At 39.8% G+C, this 19,045-nt stretch overlaps 1 protein-coding gene across 29 annotated transcripts in view; it reads right to left on the bottom strand.

The window, feature by feature from the left end:
• EPB41L3 (erythrocyte membrane protein band 4.1 like 3) overlaps positions 1 to 19,045 on the bottom strand; it is a 138,502-nt gene that overhangs the window by 28,186 nt on the left and 91,271 nt on the right. For all 29 annotated transcript variants that reach the window (XM_079300714.1, XM_079300713.1, XM_079300725.1 and 26 more), the window contains exons 4-9: positions 11,778 to 11,882; positions 9,492 to 9,534; positions 6,750 to 6,825; positions 4,983 to 5,201; positions 4,581 to 4,668; positions 960 to 1,112 (exon numbers count right to left, since the gene is read on the bottom strand). In XM_079300714.1, the coding sequence (XP_079156840.1) occupies positions 960 to 1,112; positions 4,581 to 4,668; positions 4,983 to 5,201; positions 6,750 to 6,825; positions 9,492 to 9,534; positions 11,778 to 11,882 (684 nt within the window). The remainder of the gene's footprint in view (positions 1 to 959; positions 1,113 to 4,580; positions 4,669 to 4,982; positions 5,202 to 6,749; positions 6,826 to 9,491; positions 9,535 to 11,777; positions 11,883 to 19,045) is intronic.

Here is a 19,045-nt window from a genome sequence, read left to right as displayed (position 1 = left end):
CTCAGCCTAAGAGGTAGGGAGCCCCAGGATATTTCTCAGATCTGTTATGAAGTCAGTCCCAGAGACATTAGCTGCATTAAGGGAGAAATGCCACTCCTCATCTAAGTGATTTCTGTCCTGCTATACAGCTCCACACTCTAAATGGAAATGGGTTTTCATCTATCACAGGCCAATTATAGTACTGCATTTAAAATGGAAATCCTCCTTCGCCTGTGCTGATCCTGAATTTCTCAAGAGTTATCATCCTTTAGGCCAGGTTGGATGGAGCTCTGAACAACCTGGTCTAGTGGATGGCACAGCTACCCATGGCAGATGAGTTGGATGATCACAAAGGTCCTTCCAACCCAAGCCATTCCATGATATCCCTGATTTCTGGGTGAGCGCGTGCTCAGCCCGTGAGGTTGGCATTGGCTTCGCACCGGGCTGAGCCACGAGAGGGCACTCACTGTACGAGGTTTGATCACATCCCCTTCTCCAGAGCCAGAGCAGGAGCTCCTGGGGGCCTGGATATGTGTAGCTACCCAAAATGCTGTAAATATCCTGGTCTGATACGTTTATAGAGCTTGGTATGCCCTGTCTACATCTCTTAGTGGGTGAGACAAATGAGACAAATGCCAGTTTCATGTACGACATGAGGGAGGATAACAAGCTCTCCATGAATAAGCAAGATGCTACTTAAATGCCCAAAGTATTCATAATATGGATGAGCTTTTTATGTGCAGATGGCCATATTTATTCCTTACATTAGTTCATGGATGTAAACAGAAAAATACCAAAGTTGTTTTTTACCTGTATTTTAAAGATATACCTAACCTCTCCTAAGAAAATTAGCATAAATTAGGAAATATAAATGGAGAGGAAGGTTAAAAGCTTATAAGACTAAACAAATCAATGAGTCAGTAAAAACTTATGTTTTTTTCAAGAGATTCATCCACTTAAGAGGTTCAGGATGTCCTTACCTCCCCTGGTCGGATTTTGATGTAGAAGTTGTTCCTCTTGTAGGAAATTTTCAAAACCTTTGGCCAGGCAAATCTATTTATTCTGAGTCTGTCTCGGTATATTAAGAGTCCACTTGCACAGACTCCCAGCATGATTTCCACTCCTTCAGAATCCTGGAACAGCAAACAATGCACTTTGTTGAGTATTTCTATCCTTGCATCCTACAGTACCACAGACTCTTCTGTTCCCTGTTTCTATCTGAGTTACGTCTTTTTAATGCATCAGCTGTAGTGACCTGATTTCTGAGTGCTACCCTACTCACTGAATGCATTCATGCAAATAATAGTAAGGTTGGGCAGGGTGAAGGAAACTCAGGGTTTCCAATGTTTCCTTATATTTTACTAAGACTCCAAAAGGAGGAGGGAAATTTTACATGTCATTAAAAGAAATACATCAATCATATAGCAAAGTTTTATTAGCATAATAAAAAAACGTTATTAGCATAAATACCAGATTGAAAGTAAGTATGACAGCACACAAATTTGCTTCTCTTGGTATCACTCATCTCCATGACTAAGCCTTGTGAATCCTTAGATAAATTTTTCTTCTGTAGTTTGCTCATCTTGGCTTTAGTAGGTTTGCTAGTTGCTTTAAGACTTCTTGCACCTTTGCTCAGTATTTTCACTTTGAAATGCCCAGTGGGCATAAACTTGGGCATTTGAATAAAAAAGATTATTTTTTAAAAGTGTGCAACTGTCCCTGTGCAATAACCTACGTTTGACAGGAGGTTGTAGCTCAGACACATTAGCACTACAAAGGATTTGTCCACAATCTTATCAGAACATACCCATAAATATGTGGTTTTTAAAGTAAGAAGTATAGATTTTCTTTCCTTTAGAAGTCTTCAAATAGTCTAAAACCAGTCTTCACTATCTTCTATCACTGTTTCTTTGTTTACTTGAGTACTAGTACTGATCGAGAAAAGAAGAATCCACCTTAAAGTAACTGAGTTTTTTAAATAACCTAAAGTCAAAAAAGACTGGTCACAGAAGCTTATGAAGATGTCACCCTCTGATAACCATGAAATTAATTCATCATTTTCCTCTGGTTTTCCCAGCCAGCTCTCTTTTAGGCATTCACTGGAAATCTGATTACATTTCAAGACCAACACAATGGTCAGTCATGATGAAACAGCTAAGGCACAGCTTGAAGCGAAATAGTTTTAAAATCAAAGCATAGAAATAGTGCCACAAAGTCACTCCAGTATTACTAAACACACCAATAGAGACATATGTTCTGACAGCAATGGTATCACCACTTAAAGATAGATTTTTTCTAAGTATAGCTCATGTGTGGTATCACCATCAGGCACTACAGAAAAGCTATTTTTTTTCAGTGTACTTCCGTTTCACTTTCCTAAGCAAAGAACAATGTCCAAATACAGTGAATACATTCTAAAAAATGAAGTCTCATTGCAGTAATCACACTACCTGGTGAATGCCTGAAATACAAGTGTGCTCATACATGGCATATTTCTGTAGGTGCAAGAGGCTTCTTTGTTTTGACACACTTTCTCAAAAACTTGTTGGGAAGTGCCTCCTTCTCTTATCACCACCTTTGCCGCAGATCAAAATTTATTCAAGACTTCTGTTACTCGTTGGTGTCAGAGACTGTTTCCCAATGTGATACTACTAGTGTAAAATTAAACCTGAATAAAAGAATTTGGTTTTTTCAGGAGCCATGTAGTTACATGGGACAGAAATCTGTCAGCTGTAATGTCTGAGGCACATCTCTCTAGCTCTGCATATGGATGGGGGGGCTTCCTCAGAATAGTGAGAGTCCAGAGGACAAATCTGTCTATTTGAACATATTTTTCATCACAGCCTTGCATTAGATAACTGAGAGATAGTTCAATGTGAGTTGGTGAGTCCAACATCTGTCCAACACTGACGATACTGGCACAGCCTTAATGAATTGACATTTACATAGAGACATTTGCCATGACACGACGTCCAAAAGACATGCACAGAGATACTTGTCTCCAGCTTGACACCATCAAATCTCACTGGCAGACCTAATTAAAACTAAACATGAACTTCTCACTCAGAGTCTACTTTTACCACCTTCAGCTCAGTTTTCAAGATGATTGTCAGGCTTCTTAGCCCACAGACAGACATGCCTTGGTTATCACCATGGCTTTCTAAAATAAAAGGCATCAGTTTGGAGAGAGATTGGCTTTTCTACTAACTTGCCTTGCTCTGAGTCTTTTGATATGAAAAAAAAAGAAGAGCAAACCAGAATACTAATACTTTTTTAGGAAAGAATAAATAAAATGGTTATCTTATAATATCCCGTGTTAAACTTCATAGCTTTGTACAATATTCTGAAAAATATTTAGGCCTTAATGCTATGTTATGGAAAATTTTCAGTAACAAAGCCTGTAACTTATTTAAAACAATAATCCATTTAGTCGATGGTTTTTGGATTTCTTTGCCTAGGAAAAAAAGCTATCAAGTGACATTTGCCAATCCATTTCTCTCTGCTCCAAATGTGCCTTAAGTCAGTGAGTGTATCTGCAGGATACAGGGAAGGCAGTGGCATCCCTCCTGGTTGATGTTGCCCATTGAGCTGTACACAGATTCTTCATTTTCAGTGAAGGCAATTAAAAGAACACAAAAGATTGCCTTGGATTCTGTAACACACATGTACAGCTCCAATGAAATGCCCCAGGGACACAGTTGCAGGCTCTTTCAAGATTTGAGCTGCAAATTTATCTCAATTCTTGAAAGGATATGCTGCAGCAATAAACCAGGCTCACAATAATATGACCTTTACAGAAAATGCAGTTCTCTCCACAGGGCAGAATTCTTTGGTTCCATACTTGTTTGCCAAGGACGCTTACTAACCTCAAAAATGTTAAAATCCATTAGTCTTACTCTGAAGAGTGAAGAAATAGTAATTATTTATTTGGGAAAAAAACTCCTAAAACCAAAAATCAGACAACCAACACAAGGCTAATAAGTGACTCTCCCAAGCCACAGTAAGAATGACCATGTTTTATTCATAACTTAGCTTGCTGATGATTAGAGGAACTACTTGATCATGGGAGAATGTTTCCAGGAGAATTACTACCCTCCTTGTCAACCACAACAACCACACTTCAAGAAAGAGACAAGCTTCTGTCTCCCCATTATCATCAATCTGATTAGATTTCCAGCACAGCTGAATAATTGTTTGAAAGTCCTTTGCAGCATAGAAATGATCTACTATCCAGTTATGATAGCATGGTTGGCCTTATTAAACTGGAAAATGTAGCTGAATTAAAAGAAAACTGACCACTCTCTGGAGATCTAAAATCCTCCCTCATCACTTCATCCATTCAGTGTTTTCTTCAAGGATTGCATTGTTTAATCAACATGAAAGTTGATGTGCATCATCTTTGAATCTATAGGATAAGTTATGCTATGGTTACAATCTATATTTATACTTATTTCATGAGTCATCTTACTTCATTTCATATGATTCATCCCATAAAATTCCTGTTCCAACAAAGCAAGAAAAAAATAAATAAGGGAGTCCATGCAGATCCGAGTACTATGCCACAGGAAACATATGGCCAGTGAGAGAACCAAAGTACATACCTTAGCATGATGGAGATCTACTCCATACATTGATAGTTTTTTGGCATTCTCCAGGAAATGCATCTCAGCTTCTGCAGGTGTCATTCCCCTGTGGAAAAGTAACCAGTTCTAGTATAAATGTTAAGGAAACAGAATCCCGATGAAGATCCAGCAGCTGGAAAACATTATCAACCTGTCAGAACTACAGCCATACCCCTTAGGTAGCTGGGCACCCACCAGAGCCAGAGCTCTAGTGCAGACCCTATTAGCTCACATGCTGCAAAGCTCCTCTCCAACCAAAGACACACAGAGGGGTCTTGCCAGAAAAGCATTAATTTTAAACACTGCAGAATTTAACAGCTCCTGATGCACCACGAAGGAGCCTGAAGCGGTTTGGAGCCCACACTGGTGCTCTCTGCTCACCTGTGGCTCTTGTGCAGCTCGATCACCTTGTCCTCCAGCTCCTTGGTGTGGTTCGGCGCGAAGCGGAACTCGCTGATGTAGTCGCTGCCGTACTCGTCGGGGTCGTAGTCGCCCAGCTCCGACTGCACGGTGTAGGAGCCCAGCAGGGCCAGCGTGACGAACGAGCAGGGCAGCCGGCCCGAAACGATGTCATCTCTCAGCTGCAAGCAGAGGTAGTACCTGCAAGGCAGCACCAAAGCAGCTCAGACAGCGTTCCTCCCCTGCTGCCCCCAGAGGAGCACTGCCCGAGCACTGGAATGAGACCTCGGCTCAAACGGGAACATGCACACAGCCAAGCCCAGATATTTCCAGCCATTTACAAAGGACAATATTAACTTCATAAAAACAGCCCCAAAATCCCCAAAACACCAAGTTCTTGCCTAATTTGCCTGTAGGAACACCTAATTTATCTTTATACAATAGCATGAAGATCTCTTAATTAAATAAGTTATTACTTTGTTTAGTGACCCAGATGAAGAAATGTCCATTAAACATACTAAATTTCTATCATAAATCACTTACATATACAACTACCTGATCATTCTTTAAGGAGAAAAACATAATTAAAATCCCCATACACTGTTCATTTAGGAACAGAGAAACCTCCATGCCATTCAAAAAACATAAGCTGCATCTTTAGCAACATGTTGTGCTTTTTCAAAAATACATTTAAACAGTAAATGCTGTTAAACCCACAGAGAAGTGCGGTGCGAGGTTTCACCAGATAGAAGAAAAGAGAAAAAAAATTGAAGAGCACTAGTTTGGTGGCAAAGGCAGAGTTCCCAGGGGAAATTTTAAGAGTCTGAAGAAGAATAAAGCAATTCTTCCCTAGGAAGTCCTCTGTTCAATTGTGAACTCTTGGCACACTGTCTTTCTGCACAGTACCTACCACAGGGCTCCCTGATCTAAGGCCAAAGCCTTCATGCTACCTTTAAAGCAACAAGTAGTTCATAAAGCCTTGAAGGTCAAAATTATTCAAGGGTTGAAAAATGTTTCAACATGCTGGGGAACAGTTTGCTGATGGCACAAAACCTCATAACAGATCAAAATTTTTGTGCCTCCTTCCTCCTTTCCAGGGAGGAAATCAGGTGAGGTTTTGCTTTTCTTTTTGTTGTGATTGCAATGTAAATACACAACCAAAGAGCAGAGGTGTAAAGTGCAGAGCTGAGTGATTGGGAGAGCAGGGAGCAGCTATTAATTACCACCATATTCTCTATTCCTTGCACATTGATTACTTACTTTGTCAAATGACACACAAAATTTGCATGCATGCTTATTCTCATCTATCCTGGTTTCAGCTGGGAAAGAGTTCATTTTTCCCTAAGTAGCTGGTACAGTGCTTGCTCTGTTTTGGATTAAATATGGTCATGAAACCACATTATCTCACTTATTTTCTTTCATAGTCATGATTTTGCTTACAGTAATAACTTGTTTCTACTGGAAAAAGTGGGCATCAGGCATCTTTGTGAATATTAAAACCAACTCTAAGGAATACACATATTGAAGAAGCTGGGGTTTAGACTTAAACTACACAAAATACTTAATAACAGTGGACAGACACTGTAACACTGTCTTTTCTGTCAAAGCATTGCATCTTTTCCATAAGCTCATATGAAAAAGAAAAATAATTCAAATATAAAACATTTATTTTCTTGTATAATTAGAGTGTAAGTGCTACCAGGAACAGCTTTTAAGCCAGTCTAAAAAGGTATTTAATGTTTAAAACACCTGGTAATGTCTTCAGATAGCTGGGCAGGGTCTGGAGGGTAGAATTTCACATTAAATGCAAACTGCCAAGCACCACCTGGAAAAGAACATAGTTTGACTGAAAGTACACTGCAAATGCAAACGGAGATGCTCATGCTATTCAATCACCAGCAGACTTAAAAATATCCCAGACAAGCAATTAATAAGAACAGGTTTTTGAGTATTTTTCCCACAGATCAGATTTTACAGCTCTTTTCTTATTTAGTAAGATTTCCAAGAAGTGAGGACTCTGAGTGAGCAGTAATTTATAACTAGTACTAAAAAACCCCTCAGTCTGAGAACAAGGTTAATTGAAAGTAAGCCCCACACAGTCTGTACAAGCTTTAAAAACCAATAACCCAAAACACAGAGGTGCTGGAAACACCACAAGCCAGAGTACAAATGGGCTCTGGAACAGGGTGATGTGCTGAGGTCTAGCTGCCCAAATCAGCTCACAGCATCCTCTCAGAATGCTGCCTCAGCACACAGCTCCTTTCTCCAGCAGACATAAATTATTGTGCAGACAAAACTGCAAGGACAAACAAAGAGTATGACTGCAAAAGTACATAGCACTGGGGAAATCTTACTTAATTATTTCACTAAATTTAGTTGACCCACGGGATGGATACTGGTTTGTATCTCCAGAGCTAGCAAAATTATTTCTGGAGTGTTAGCTTTAAATGTTGTAAAAAAGTAATATCAAGATTTAAAAATAGACTTGAACATGGTATGTAAATATAGAAGGTATTCTGAAAGACAGGGTTAGGTTACACTAGCACATGTCTTGAAAGCAAATGAAAAGCAGTAACAAAACCCCAAACCACACTGTTCTTACAAGCAACAAGGAAATTTTATCCCTTGGAAGGCCCCATCCACTTTGGTCGTCCACACATCTAATCTCAAAGGTTCAGGGTCAGGGTGGATGAGGCTTTAAGCAGCCTGGTTTAGTGGGAGGTGTCCCTACCCATGGCAGAGGTTGAAATTAGGTGATCTTTAAGGTCCCATGCAATCCAAACAATTCAATGATTTTTTGAATGTGCAAGAAGAGTTTTGATGTTCACCATCAGGACTTTAGCTCTTGGCAAGACTTTGGGAGTCATGGATTCTAGGAACTTTTCCATTTTATTGGGCCATAAAAGACGGTGAAAGGAAGATTTGGCTGGCAGTGAGGATGGGGCATGGTCCCACCAGAGAGTAGACCAGCCCCCAGGTGGGAATGCAGCCAGAGGTGACCTCTGATTCCACAACAGATGGAAGGGACTGTGGCCTGTAAACCAATTCCTTGGCACAAAAAAATTAATCAAACCTATGATAAAGCCTATCAAAATAGCACAGATGGTTAGGATAGAGGAGTAAGCATTCTTCACCCCATATTTCCATATTTATAGGGTTGGAATAAAACCTAACACTGTGGAAGTTAGTGGGTTATAACTAACAGGGTGTGAAGCAAGGGCCTTTCTCAAACACTAGGATGAAGTCCCAGCAGTGTGGTCTGCATGTTGTACAACACAACCAGTGTTTAGCAGGACTAATATATGTTTTGGAAAGCATTATGGGTAACAACACTACTTTTCCATTGTTGGCCTGGTCCAAACTTCTAGGATGAATTGTACAGAGAAAGCAAATTATTAGTCATTTTCTGCAAATGCAACTGTCCACTGCCTCAAGTTCAGGATGAGAATCCTCTTCCCTGTCTCCTGCTGTCCCAACCATTCATTGTCTATTTCATGGTTTGGGTACATATTAAATGCATTTCTAGTATGTGGTGAGGAGTTGAACTTCTTTACTTGCATTGACCATCTGTGTAACCTGACTCATTGTGGTCTAAAGCACCTTCCTTTCCAGATCCATCCCTTCATGAGATTTAAAAAAGGCAAATGTTCATTACTTTGTGCAGCAGATCACTTACTTGTAATGAAAATAATACTGGAGGAAAGGGGGAAATTTTCCATCAGTGTAAATTAACCCTTTGAAACTTGGAGAGGGAAGAGATTTATTTGCCAGGCCTGGCCCAACAAATGTGAACTACCAGATACATTTGTTTGTGAAAGTAAAAGTACTATAAGAAGTAATTTACAAAACATGCAAATAAAAAAAATTTACTTTGGCTTTTTTGCCCACAGAAGTCATACACATAAACACTTTGTCAATTTTTAAAAATGAGAAAAAGTAAAAAAACTCAAGTCAACTTTTGAGCCCAGCAGTCTCAGAAAGGTTTACCTTTGACAGGTTTTTGAATTTATAATGTAGAGATGTCTAGTTATAACAATTGAGTTTTTAAAAAGATTCACGTGAATCAGAGAAGTGACTGAATGGTCATTTTGGGAGTAAAGATCAATCTTCTGAAATGCAGAAAGAAAAAATATTTTAGATATTATCAGTGAATTATTCCAGTATAGGGCATGAACAGTGTTTCTGGATATGATATGAATATCAGCAATGTGAGAAATTATTCATATACATGGCATAGTCCCTAAGGTTACACTGCTTAATGTCAAACTTCAGGATTTTGCATCTCTGCAAATGTCAAGTTGTTTTCAGCGATGTTACGAGCATCAGTAATGCCTCACCATCATCATAGGGTAAAAGATCTAAAGGATTTAAAAATATAAAGATAGATAATTCCTTTGCTAAAGACTTGGGACAGGGTACAAAAGATGATTGTGAAATCTGTTTTGCCCCCATGGGGGGACACGTAGAAGGGGGCAATAATAATAAACTTACTTCGGATCTGCTTCTTGATTTCCTTGGCAGGGTCCAACCAATTCTGCAAAGAAAATGTTTCCTTTTTTCAGTTTGAATTAGAAAACACAATAAACATTATTTTTAAGGAGTGGTATGAGTCAAAGCAAGAACATGTGAAGCACTGCCACCCCTTTCTCCTTGGAGCAGTAGTAGGTAGGACTAATATTAATTTTTGAGATGTGGCTCTGGGTAGAAACAGGATTTTTATTAACCTTCACAGACTTTGAGGGCCTGAATGATTTGAAATAAAAAAATAAAAAATAGAATTGGTAAGATGAATCCACAGAGACCTTTTTGCAGGATATCTTCCAGTAAAACTAAATTTCTACAAGCTTGTTATAAAGAGGTGTTTTTAATTGAGTTTTTTTTTCTCCAGTCCTGGAAAAGCTGAAAAGATTTTCTAGAGGATAAGCAAGTGCAGCGTAGGGCATTACCCTGTTTGCAACACAGCATGGGCATGAAGGGCTCCCCAGAGAAAACCAGAGGCAGCACCACAGAACTTCTGCCCCCATGCACACCATGCAGAGCCCAGTGACTATGCAAGACAAAACCCCTGCTGAGGTGGTGGAGAATTATCCCAGTGATGTGTCAGTACTCCATGGATGCCAAGGAGCAGATGAAATTCCTCTGGAGGAGGTACACAGCAGCTTGGGGTCTCAGTGCCTCTGCTGTTTTGACCTCTAAGAGAATCAAATTAATATTTAAAATGTGTCCCAGCCCGGAACAAAAAATTCACTTTCCCCAGGAAAGTTCCACTCTCTCCAAAGAAAGATAAACAGATGTATCAGAGAGACAATAAAACACTAAAGAGATATCAAACAAGCAGCACACAACAATCCCTCCCCAACAAAAACAACCACTTTGCAGCTGTCCAAACCTGCTCTGTGGTGCAAAACATGAGCCTGAAGATCTCCAGCTATTGCTGAGCACAAAAGCACACCATGCACCAAGAAATTAAAGATGCACTAGGATTTCTGTTTACAAAGATGACATGGGATATGAGCACATATGTTGTCTGGCTGGAAGTTATGGGCCAGAGGATGGAGGTGAATTGATAAGTACTTTGACATTAAAAATATGCATGTTATTGATCAATAAATGTGGTGGTAGGCAGTTGCTCTTTTAACTGCTTAGCTCTGTAAAGTAACTGGTGATCCATAAATGCTTTGCTCCTCTAAACTCCATATTAATAATGAATACATGCTTCTTTTTCCCCCTAGGAAAGCATACCTATCTGAAAAGGCACTTAGACTTTTGTTTAACTTTTCTCAAAACTCAAAACTGAGCATATGCTAAAGCATTATCTGGCACTTGCATGGACTAAGTATCTGCTTAAGTGATTTTCTGAATTAGAAACAAATAAGTCTGTAAAGAAAGGGGGAAAAATAAACAGAAAGAATGATTTCTTTCATATCACATATATTTGAAACAAAAGGAAGCCTAAAAACCACAACTGTTGTTCCCACAAGACATAAGCAGCCAAAAAAGTAGTAGTAGCTTCAGATCCATCAGGGAAGACCTTTCAGGCCACACAAAGCACAAAATACCTTCAGCTGGTGAGTTCTGCTGAGCTGCTGTGCATATTGATAAGAAGTTTTGTACTGGCTTCTGTCAAAATATTTATCTTAAAATGCCAAAATAACACAACGTATTTTAAATTATCCTTTGATTCTCTTTCTTTCACTGTACCATGTATCATCTGCACATTAGATCATCTTTAACACTAGCAATACACAGTTTGTTTCATACTGAAGTTGGAATGCAAGACAGCAGAATGTGATTCACTATTGCTACCAACTGCTTCTGGAGACTAATGTCTTTAGTCAAATCAAAAATAATGTTAAGATAAAGTCAAGGCTTAGAGCCTTCCCTTATCAGCTAGCAGGAGCAGTCAGTCACCTCCTGCCTATCTGTGTCCCAATCACTATTGTTAAACCATATTTTAGTATTACATGTATTGCAGCGTATCTGTGAGTGTAAATCTGACTTTCATCTATGACACTAAAGAAATAAATCATACCAGAAAGAGCACCAGCCACATGATTAATACCTTTCATGTCATAAATAGCCAAAAGAGTGGGAACCCAGGGAAACACAGGAGATGCTCTTGAGAAGTAGTCACAAAAAACAATTGCTCAAACTGTGTCTATGGAACATGGCAAGGAAGATCAAACCAACTTCTGGATTGTTTGCAGCTGTCTGGGGAGTCTCTCAGGGAGTTCTGATGTCCACATGCCAAAGCCCTCCAGCAGTTTTGAGGGTTACCTTTTGGTTTTCTGTGTCTCTGTATGTTAGCCCAAAGTAGTCCTTTTCCAAAAGGTTCAGATGCTCGCACACTTTGTCAAATAGCACTTGACCTCTGGAACGTTTCTGTGGGAAATGAACAGAAAACAAACAAAAAACCCATTTAAGTTTGCAAATTAAAGCATTAAAATAACACCTTTTCTGTCAGACCAGTAACCTCAAAATTCTTAAAATCAATGCATTCATCTTTCCAACCTACTGGCCTGGAGCTTCCTAAGAATCCGCTGAATGGGGCAAGACCTCTTTTTCTAAAACCTCAAGTCTTCTTACAGAGTTAAAAATTAGTCACACATGTAATGTTTCAGTTTCCAACAGGAAAATCTCTTCTGTTTTTCAGAAACTTTAAGAGCATAATGAAGTCATACCTCTTCAAACCAAAGCAATTCTTTGTGTGCAAGCAGCAACAAATAGCAGTACAAATTATTCCTGGTCATGGATTATCAGAGTTGTGACTAGGGGGGCAATCCACTGGAGGAAAAAAAAAACATGGACCTACTTTTTGCTTTGGTCACAGTGTGGACTGATTTCAGGACCTGTTTTTGCCTAATACACAGAGGAATGTGATTATGTTATCTGTGGAAATCACAGAAAGACCCTAGTACCTAACTGGGAATGCAGCTGGGCAAAAAACCCCAAGCTTTCCAGTGCCCCACTAACCTTTTTTACTACTGGCATGTCAGATGAGAAGACTTCTCACTGTCAATACCCAGAGCCCTATGAAGCAGAAGCTTCATAGTATCTATCATATTGGACAGTAAAAATTCAGGTCATCCTGTTTCTCAGCATCGTATGTGAAATTGAGAAAATCTTCAGAAAACCAAACAGACAGAAACATCCTCTTTATAACCTACACATGCCAACTTTGATATGCATTAACTATGATAAACAATTCAAAATTATTTGGGCCATATTCATCACTGTCTGCCTGCTTCCCTAAGTGCAACTCAGCTAAAGGAAAAAGTCTCCCCGTTTCATTCTGACCACATGCACACATAAATATTTGAGTTGACGTCAGTGCACCATTTTCTTTATCTGTAGCATACATATGACTAGGAGCAGAATGGAAATACATTACTTGCTTCAAAGGCAATACAGGCAGTTGACAAAAAAAGAGGAGATAATGCCACCTCCACATTTATGTGCCTCTGCCGACAGAGCTGTGCTGGACTGCACTGCCAGCCCAGCAGCCTTGGCTGGGAGAGGGCAGCTCAAAATCCAAGCAGAAACAGCTATGCCAACAAACCCATGGAACCCAACACTGACCTCAAACTATTTTAGAAGTTGTAAGCAAGCTAAGCAAAAAAAAAAGGAAAGAACTGCCTAACACCCAGTGAAAACATCGCAAGAGAGGATGGAGGAAGTTGTGCAGTATAATCTAATTTTTTGTTAAATTTGGTATTTGTACTGGCATTCAAATGGTACATTGAAAAGCACACTGGAAAACATCCTTTACATTTTTATCAATGGAGAAACTGAAGCATGGCCTAAAAATTGTTCTCCAGCTGAGAAAAAAAAATAAAAAAACAGGCCCAGAAGTGCATTACACATTTATTCCTGTAACTTCATTTACTGTGCCTTCCAGCATTATTTCAGCAAACAGCTCTAGGGCCTTTTTCTGCATGTCACACACTTTCCACCCTTTAAGTAGGAAGCATAAATATGCCCCAGCTCCTTTATAATGTCAAACAAATGTTTAGTTAATTCTTTACGCCCCCAACTTGAAAGTAGGTAACTATAGATTGGTGCTTTTATGCTTAGTGCTCTCTGTAGAGGAAGAAGTGGATAAAAAAGACCTTAGTACTGGTTTGAGGAGAGGAACAGCTCAGAAACTTCAAGCCAAAATGGTCACATTTCTGCTGGAAGCAAGCAGTGCTGCATTTTGCAAAATTTCTTGTTCTTCTACTTCCTAACAAACTAAATAGTTGCACCAGATAGAGATAACAAGGATGTTATCTCCAGAGGAGACCAGCTTTGAAAAATGCTAGGTCTGTGCCAGGGCACCATTTACATGTATTCAAATTGTGACACTTCAGTGCTCTCTTAATTTTAAGAGTCACTTAAGGCCAACACAGGAGTTGTTTTATGTGGCCAATTTTGTAGCTACACAGATGTCTTTTTTGAGAAAGAGTAGCTAGCAGCTGCAAGGTATGGTGTTTTAACAGGGAATTACAGGAAACACTTGTGCAGGACTGTGCTGTAATAAAAACCAAATGCCCAGAAAACCCCCAGTGCTCATATTTCTTGTTTGGCAAGACGTGAGAGTATCTATGGCAATCTGGAACAATTTTCATGGCAATGTAATCTCCTCTTCCTCCTCCTGGTATGAAGATGCCCAAGTCGTACTTAGTCACTTTCCACAAAATTCCTGCTGCATTGGGATATGGGAAAACCCTGCTGGTGGTGCAAGTGGATATGAGAAATACAACATGTAACTGACAGCCCCTCCTGGCCAGGGTCTTCTCTTCACCATCACAAGGTAAGAAACGGTGATGGTTGAGGGAAAGCTTTGCCAAGACCACTGCTCCTACAGAAAAAACATTAGTGTCCAAACACTAATGAACAGATGAATCCAAATGTTGTAGTCTCACCACTGCCTCTGAATGCCTGTTCCCAGGTCAGAGATGACCTGTGGGAGGAGGATTTAGAGAACTCTGGTCATCTGGGGAGTTGGGGCTGCCTAGCAATGGAGTCACTCTGGCTGTTCTCCTAATGCAAGAGAAATCCTCATGCCCCTGCATCCAGGCAGCACCCATGTGTACCCATGTATTGTGAGCAGGCACACTGTTTCTAAAGCATCAATGCACAGGAACATAATGAAGGGAAGCTATTGAATAAATTCATGTGAAATCAAGAGTTCAATCAGAAATATAAAATCAAAGCCATTGAACAGACCTCTTTTGCCCTTATTAATTGTTTTTGTCTTACTGCATACCCAAATAACCATGCCATGAAAGGAAAGGATATCATTGCTTTGGCAGGGAGAGAATGGGAGTAGAAGAGAAATATCAACATACAAATTCATACAACACCTCAATCCATCTTAAACTTTGGCTTTCCATTATTTTGGAGTGACAAGTCTAAGATGATGAAGGATTGACAATCTGCTGGTTACTGTGGATCACAAGTTAATACCAAAAATTCCAATCAATTCTCAGCAGTCAAAAAAATGTGGATCAAAAAATAAACAAAAATCCAAGACTTTGTGCTATAAAATATGGACTTTGTAAACAAAAAAAAAAAAAAAAAAAAATCTGAAAGCTAAATCCCGCAAGAGTATCCACTAGAAATATTCTTAGATATTTTTCAGGACTGAATGGGATGAAACAAAATGTGCATATGTGAAAAAAGATGCTTTGTTTAAGCTCTGGGAAATCAAGAAAACAGAAGGAATACAACAGACAGATTAAACAGCATAAATGAACACAAAGGTCTGGGTGCAAAAATTATGTTTTTTCACAGCCTCATCCCTGCAGGTCTATAAAGACCAGGGTTCTCTCTTGAAGCTGGAAAGGGAATAAACAGGCTCCTGGTGAAGTTCCAGTGAAAGGAGCCAGCAGCAGCAAACTTGGCAAGCCAGTGCCTGCCAGCAATTCTCACACACAAGGAGAAGCAGCCTCTCTTCTCACCAGCTTCTCCTCAGTTAAGAAACTGAGTCTCTCTCTCCTTGGGATGCTGAAGGTCATAAAAGGCTCTCTTGTCCCCTGATTGGCTTCTGCACCATGCTCAAATCATTCCACATCATCTTCTTCAGCCCATACCCCTCTATCATACCCCCACTGCCTTACAAAATCACCAGATTGTGTGAACACAGAGTGAAGAGCTTAAAAATTCAAGTACTTCCACCTTTGCTCTGCCTGGATAACAAGATTATTTTCAAGTCAACCTGCCCTGTCCCTGAAACACAACCATCTGCAGTTTTCCTGCAGGCCATTTTGGCACCCACTCTGATAATGCAGCCTGAGCCTCCTCTGATGCACCTCACCCTGAATGACCCACTTTCACTTGTTGGGTAACCTCCAACCTACAGGGCCAGCCATCTTTCCTAGCTCCATGCCAGCTAGAGCCATCCATGCTGAGGACCTGTCAGTACTCAGGCTTTTTTTTTCAGACAGAAACCAATTCTCTGTCTGACAGATTTCTCACTGGAGGGGCAATGCCACTCTGGGACTGGTAGCTCAATATGGCTGAGGAGCCTTGTTCTCAGAGGGTTTCAAGTCATTCGCCAGGCAATGCCACAGCTGGCCTGACTGCACTTGCTCACTGCCCTGGCCACTGCCATGCTCATGTCAAGGGCCTCTCCAGTCCCTTTGAACCAGCACAGCTGTGGCACTGGGATCCCTGTGCACCTCTCCAGGTGCTGAGGGGTTCAGTGTCTGATTACAGGGTAGAATGCTGGTCTACTCTCAAGGCTCTATTTTTGCTCACTAACAGATTACCCTCCTCTCACTGAGAGAGAAACAGGATGAGGAGCTGACAAACAGCAAGCAGCCCTCTCTGCTTCCTAGAAATGAAAACTATTGCAGCCTCCAAAGTGACGCACTTTGGGGTGGTTCTACTTTGGCATTCAACCCTGCAGTCTCATGTGGGTGCAGAACGCTGAGCAAGGGCTGCTAGCAGCATGGAATCAATTACAGGAGATCACATTCAGACCAAATTTTGCAGTGCTAGGGAAAACACAAAGTGAGAACACAGTTCCACAGCCAAACATCTATAACAGGATTCATTTTTGCCACCAATAACCAGCAACAGAACTGCACAGTAACCACAAGGTCAGGACAGCCTGATGGGCTGAAACTCCACTTCCCTTTCTGATCAGTCAAGGAGCACAGCAAGATGGAAATATATCACAGCTGTGGACCTGGATTTTAAAATGGAAGAGTTCCCATGTAACTTTCTGCACAAATACATATGCAAACAACCTTGCTACTTTCCTGGGAAAAGCTGCCAGGGAGCAATGTCACACTAGTGCTAGCCTGGCATCCAGCTCCATACAATTACTGTAATAACTCCAGTTAGGCAGGATCGCTGGAATAAGGACAAACAGATCAGTATCATGAAATCCTGGTGCGAATAATTGGACTCAAACTGATGTTGAGGTTATCTGGTTCACATTCCTAATTAGCATCTGCACTTTCCAATGGATCTCAACAATGCACTGTGTAAATGTGTGGGCTGGCTCTAGCCTTGCATGCTGTAATGTATTTTGGCATGTGGCTGTACTAACCTCTTCCTGTTCTCCTCTTCCTTCTGCTGGGGGAGAATCGGCTTTTTTTTTTTTTTTTTTTTTTTTTTATTTCCAATGATTCAAATTTTTTTATGAAAAAGATTTAAATTGTGTGCAGACCATTTATTTTATTTCATTTTACTCTTTCCATTTAAATTACTTTTTGCAATTTAATTTGGTTAGTACTTTCATTTTCTACACTACATGGGATGTCTGGTAGTTTTCTATGTGCAAACACAAGTAAAACAACTGCAAAAGTTAAAATGTATACAGCAACAAATAAGTAGTGTACACAAGGGGAAGCTTCTCCATCCCCATGTTGCAGCTTCTGCAATTATTCTTGCAACACAAACAAGTGAAAATGATTAACTGGTTGTCAGGAATACTTTGTACTCACCACAGAGAGCTCTCTCTTAACAAAATTCCCCAGCTGAATCTCTGAGTCGCTGAATTCCAGCCTCCTGACAACACAATTTCTCATTCTTTCCTTTACCCAATTTACACAAAATATATGCCAAATCCCAGATAAAACCCCAAACCAATACTTCTGTAAATATTCACTAGTTGCAAGCTAAAGTGACCAAGCCTGCAATATTAACTTTTGTATTGAGAACCCCATTTCTGGGGAAGGGATATGAACATCACACATATGTCATAAGTTAATATGCATAGGCAAGTATGTATATAATTTGACACATACAATGCATGCAAACAGATATGAATTTGTAAGTGGATGTTCATTGTAGTTCCAAATATAGAGAAGCTTGTGGCCACATCTTGTTGCTTCTCCATTGAAAGAAAGTCAATCAGAGATTCTAAACTCACACAGTCATTCTCTTAAGGAGCACATTTTTATCTGTGAATAAATAATAATCAACATACCATGACATTTCCCATGTTTTTCCTGAAAAGAGATTGAGCTGTTCAAGAACCAAAGAGCAGAACTGAGAAATTCTAGAAGCTGATCATTGCACTTTAGGCCAGAAAATTTCCAAACATGGAGAATATGTTTTTTGAACATGTCTTCATTGAAGCCAAAAGAAAGAAATAGCAATTTTTTTTCTCAAGGAAGGTAAATGGAAAATGTAATTACAAATAAGTTTAATTTCATTTCACTTCTACACATATGTAATGTGCATATTCCTAGGATTTACTCTTTCCCTGTTTGTACTTCTACACAGTTTCTCTCCACAGGGAAAAGAAGCACAGGAGCAGAAAGGTGAAAGGAGAGAAATCATCCCCTGAATTTCCTCAAATCTAATGTTTCTCAATTGAAGTTCTCAGCAGGAAGCTAAATGAGGAGAATCCAGAAAGTAAAACAGCACAGAGAATCTTTTTTTGGAGTCTAAACTGGCAGAAAATCAGCAAGTTTTCCTCTGGTTTACTGAAGTAAATATCACATGTGCAATGTGTAGGATAAAAACATCTGTGAGCATAACATGACTTAACCACTGGAATTTAGGTCTCTAAATCTCCTGCCGTGCTTGCTGAAAATGGCATTGGCAGTTCCAGAGGCATCATCAACAGTAAATTCCTCTGAAAGTCCAGTGTGTTGCAAGTCATGTTCTAGGCATTCCATAAAACATTTTCAAGTCATTTCTGCCAAGGGAAAAACCTTTGCTGAAGTTGGCTATGCAACACTGTAAACCAAAGACAAAGGTGTGATATACAGTGACAAAGCAAACAACAAATGCCCTATTCCCCTCTCCCACACAAACCAACAACAAAAAAAATCTTAATAATAATTTAAAAAACCCCATATATTGTCTTTTTATTTCAAATAATTTTCTTCTTGCAGAAAAAAATCTGCATATGCAAAGTATAAATAGTTGGCTTGGGTTGGAAGTACCCTAAAGATCATCTACTTCCATCCCCCTGCTGTAAGCAGGGACACCTTCCACTAAACCAGGTTGATGCCATCCAACCTGGCCTTGAACACTTTCAGGGATGGGGCATCCACAACTACTCTGGGCGCCCTCTCAGTAAAGAATTTCCTTCTAACATT

Source organism: Erithacus rubecula, assembly GCF_903797595.1.
Source record: "Erithacus rubecula genome assembly, chromosome: 3".
NCBI lineage: Eukaryota > Metazoa > Chordata > Aves > Passeriformes > Muscicapidae > Erithacus > Erithacus rubecula.
The sequence above is the reverse complement of the archived record's forward strand: the minus strand, read 5'-3'. Positions and strand labels throughout refer to the sequence as shown.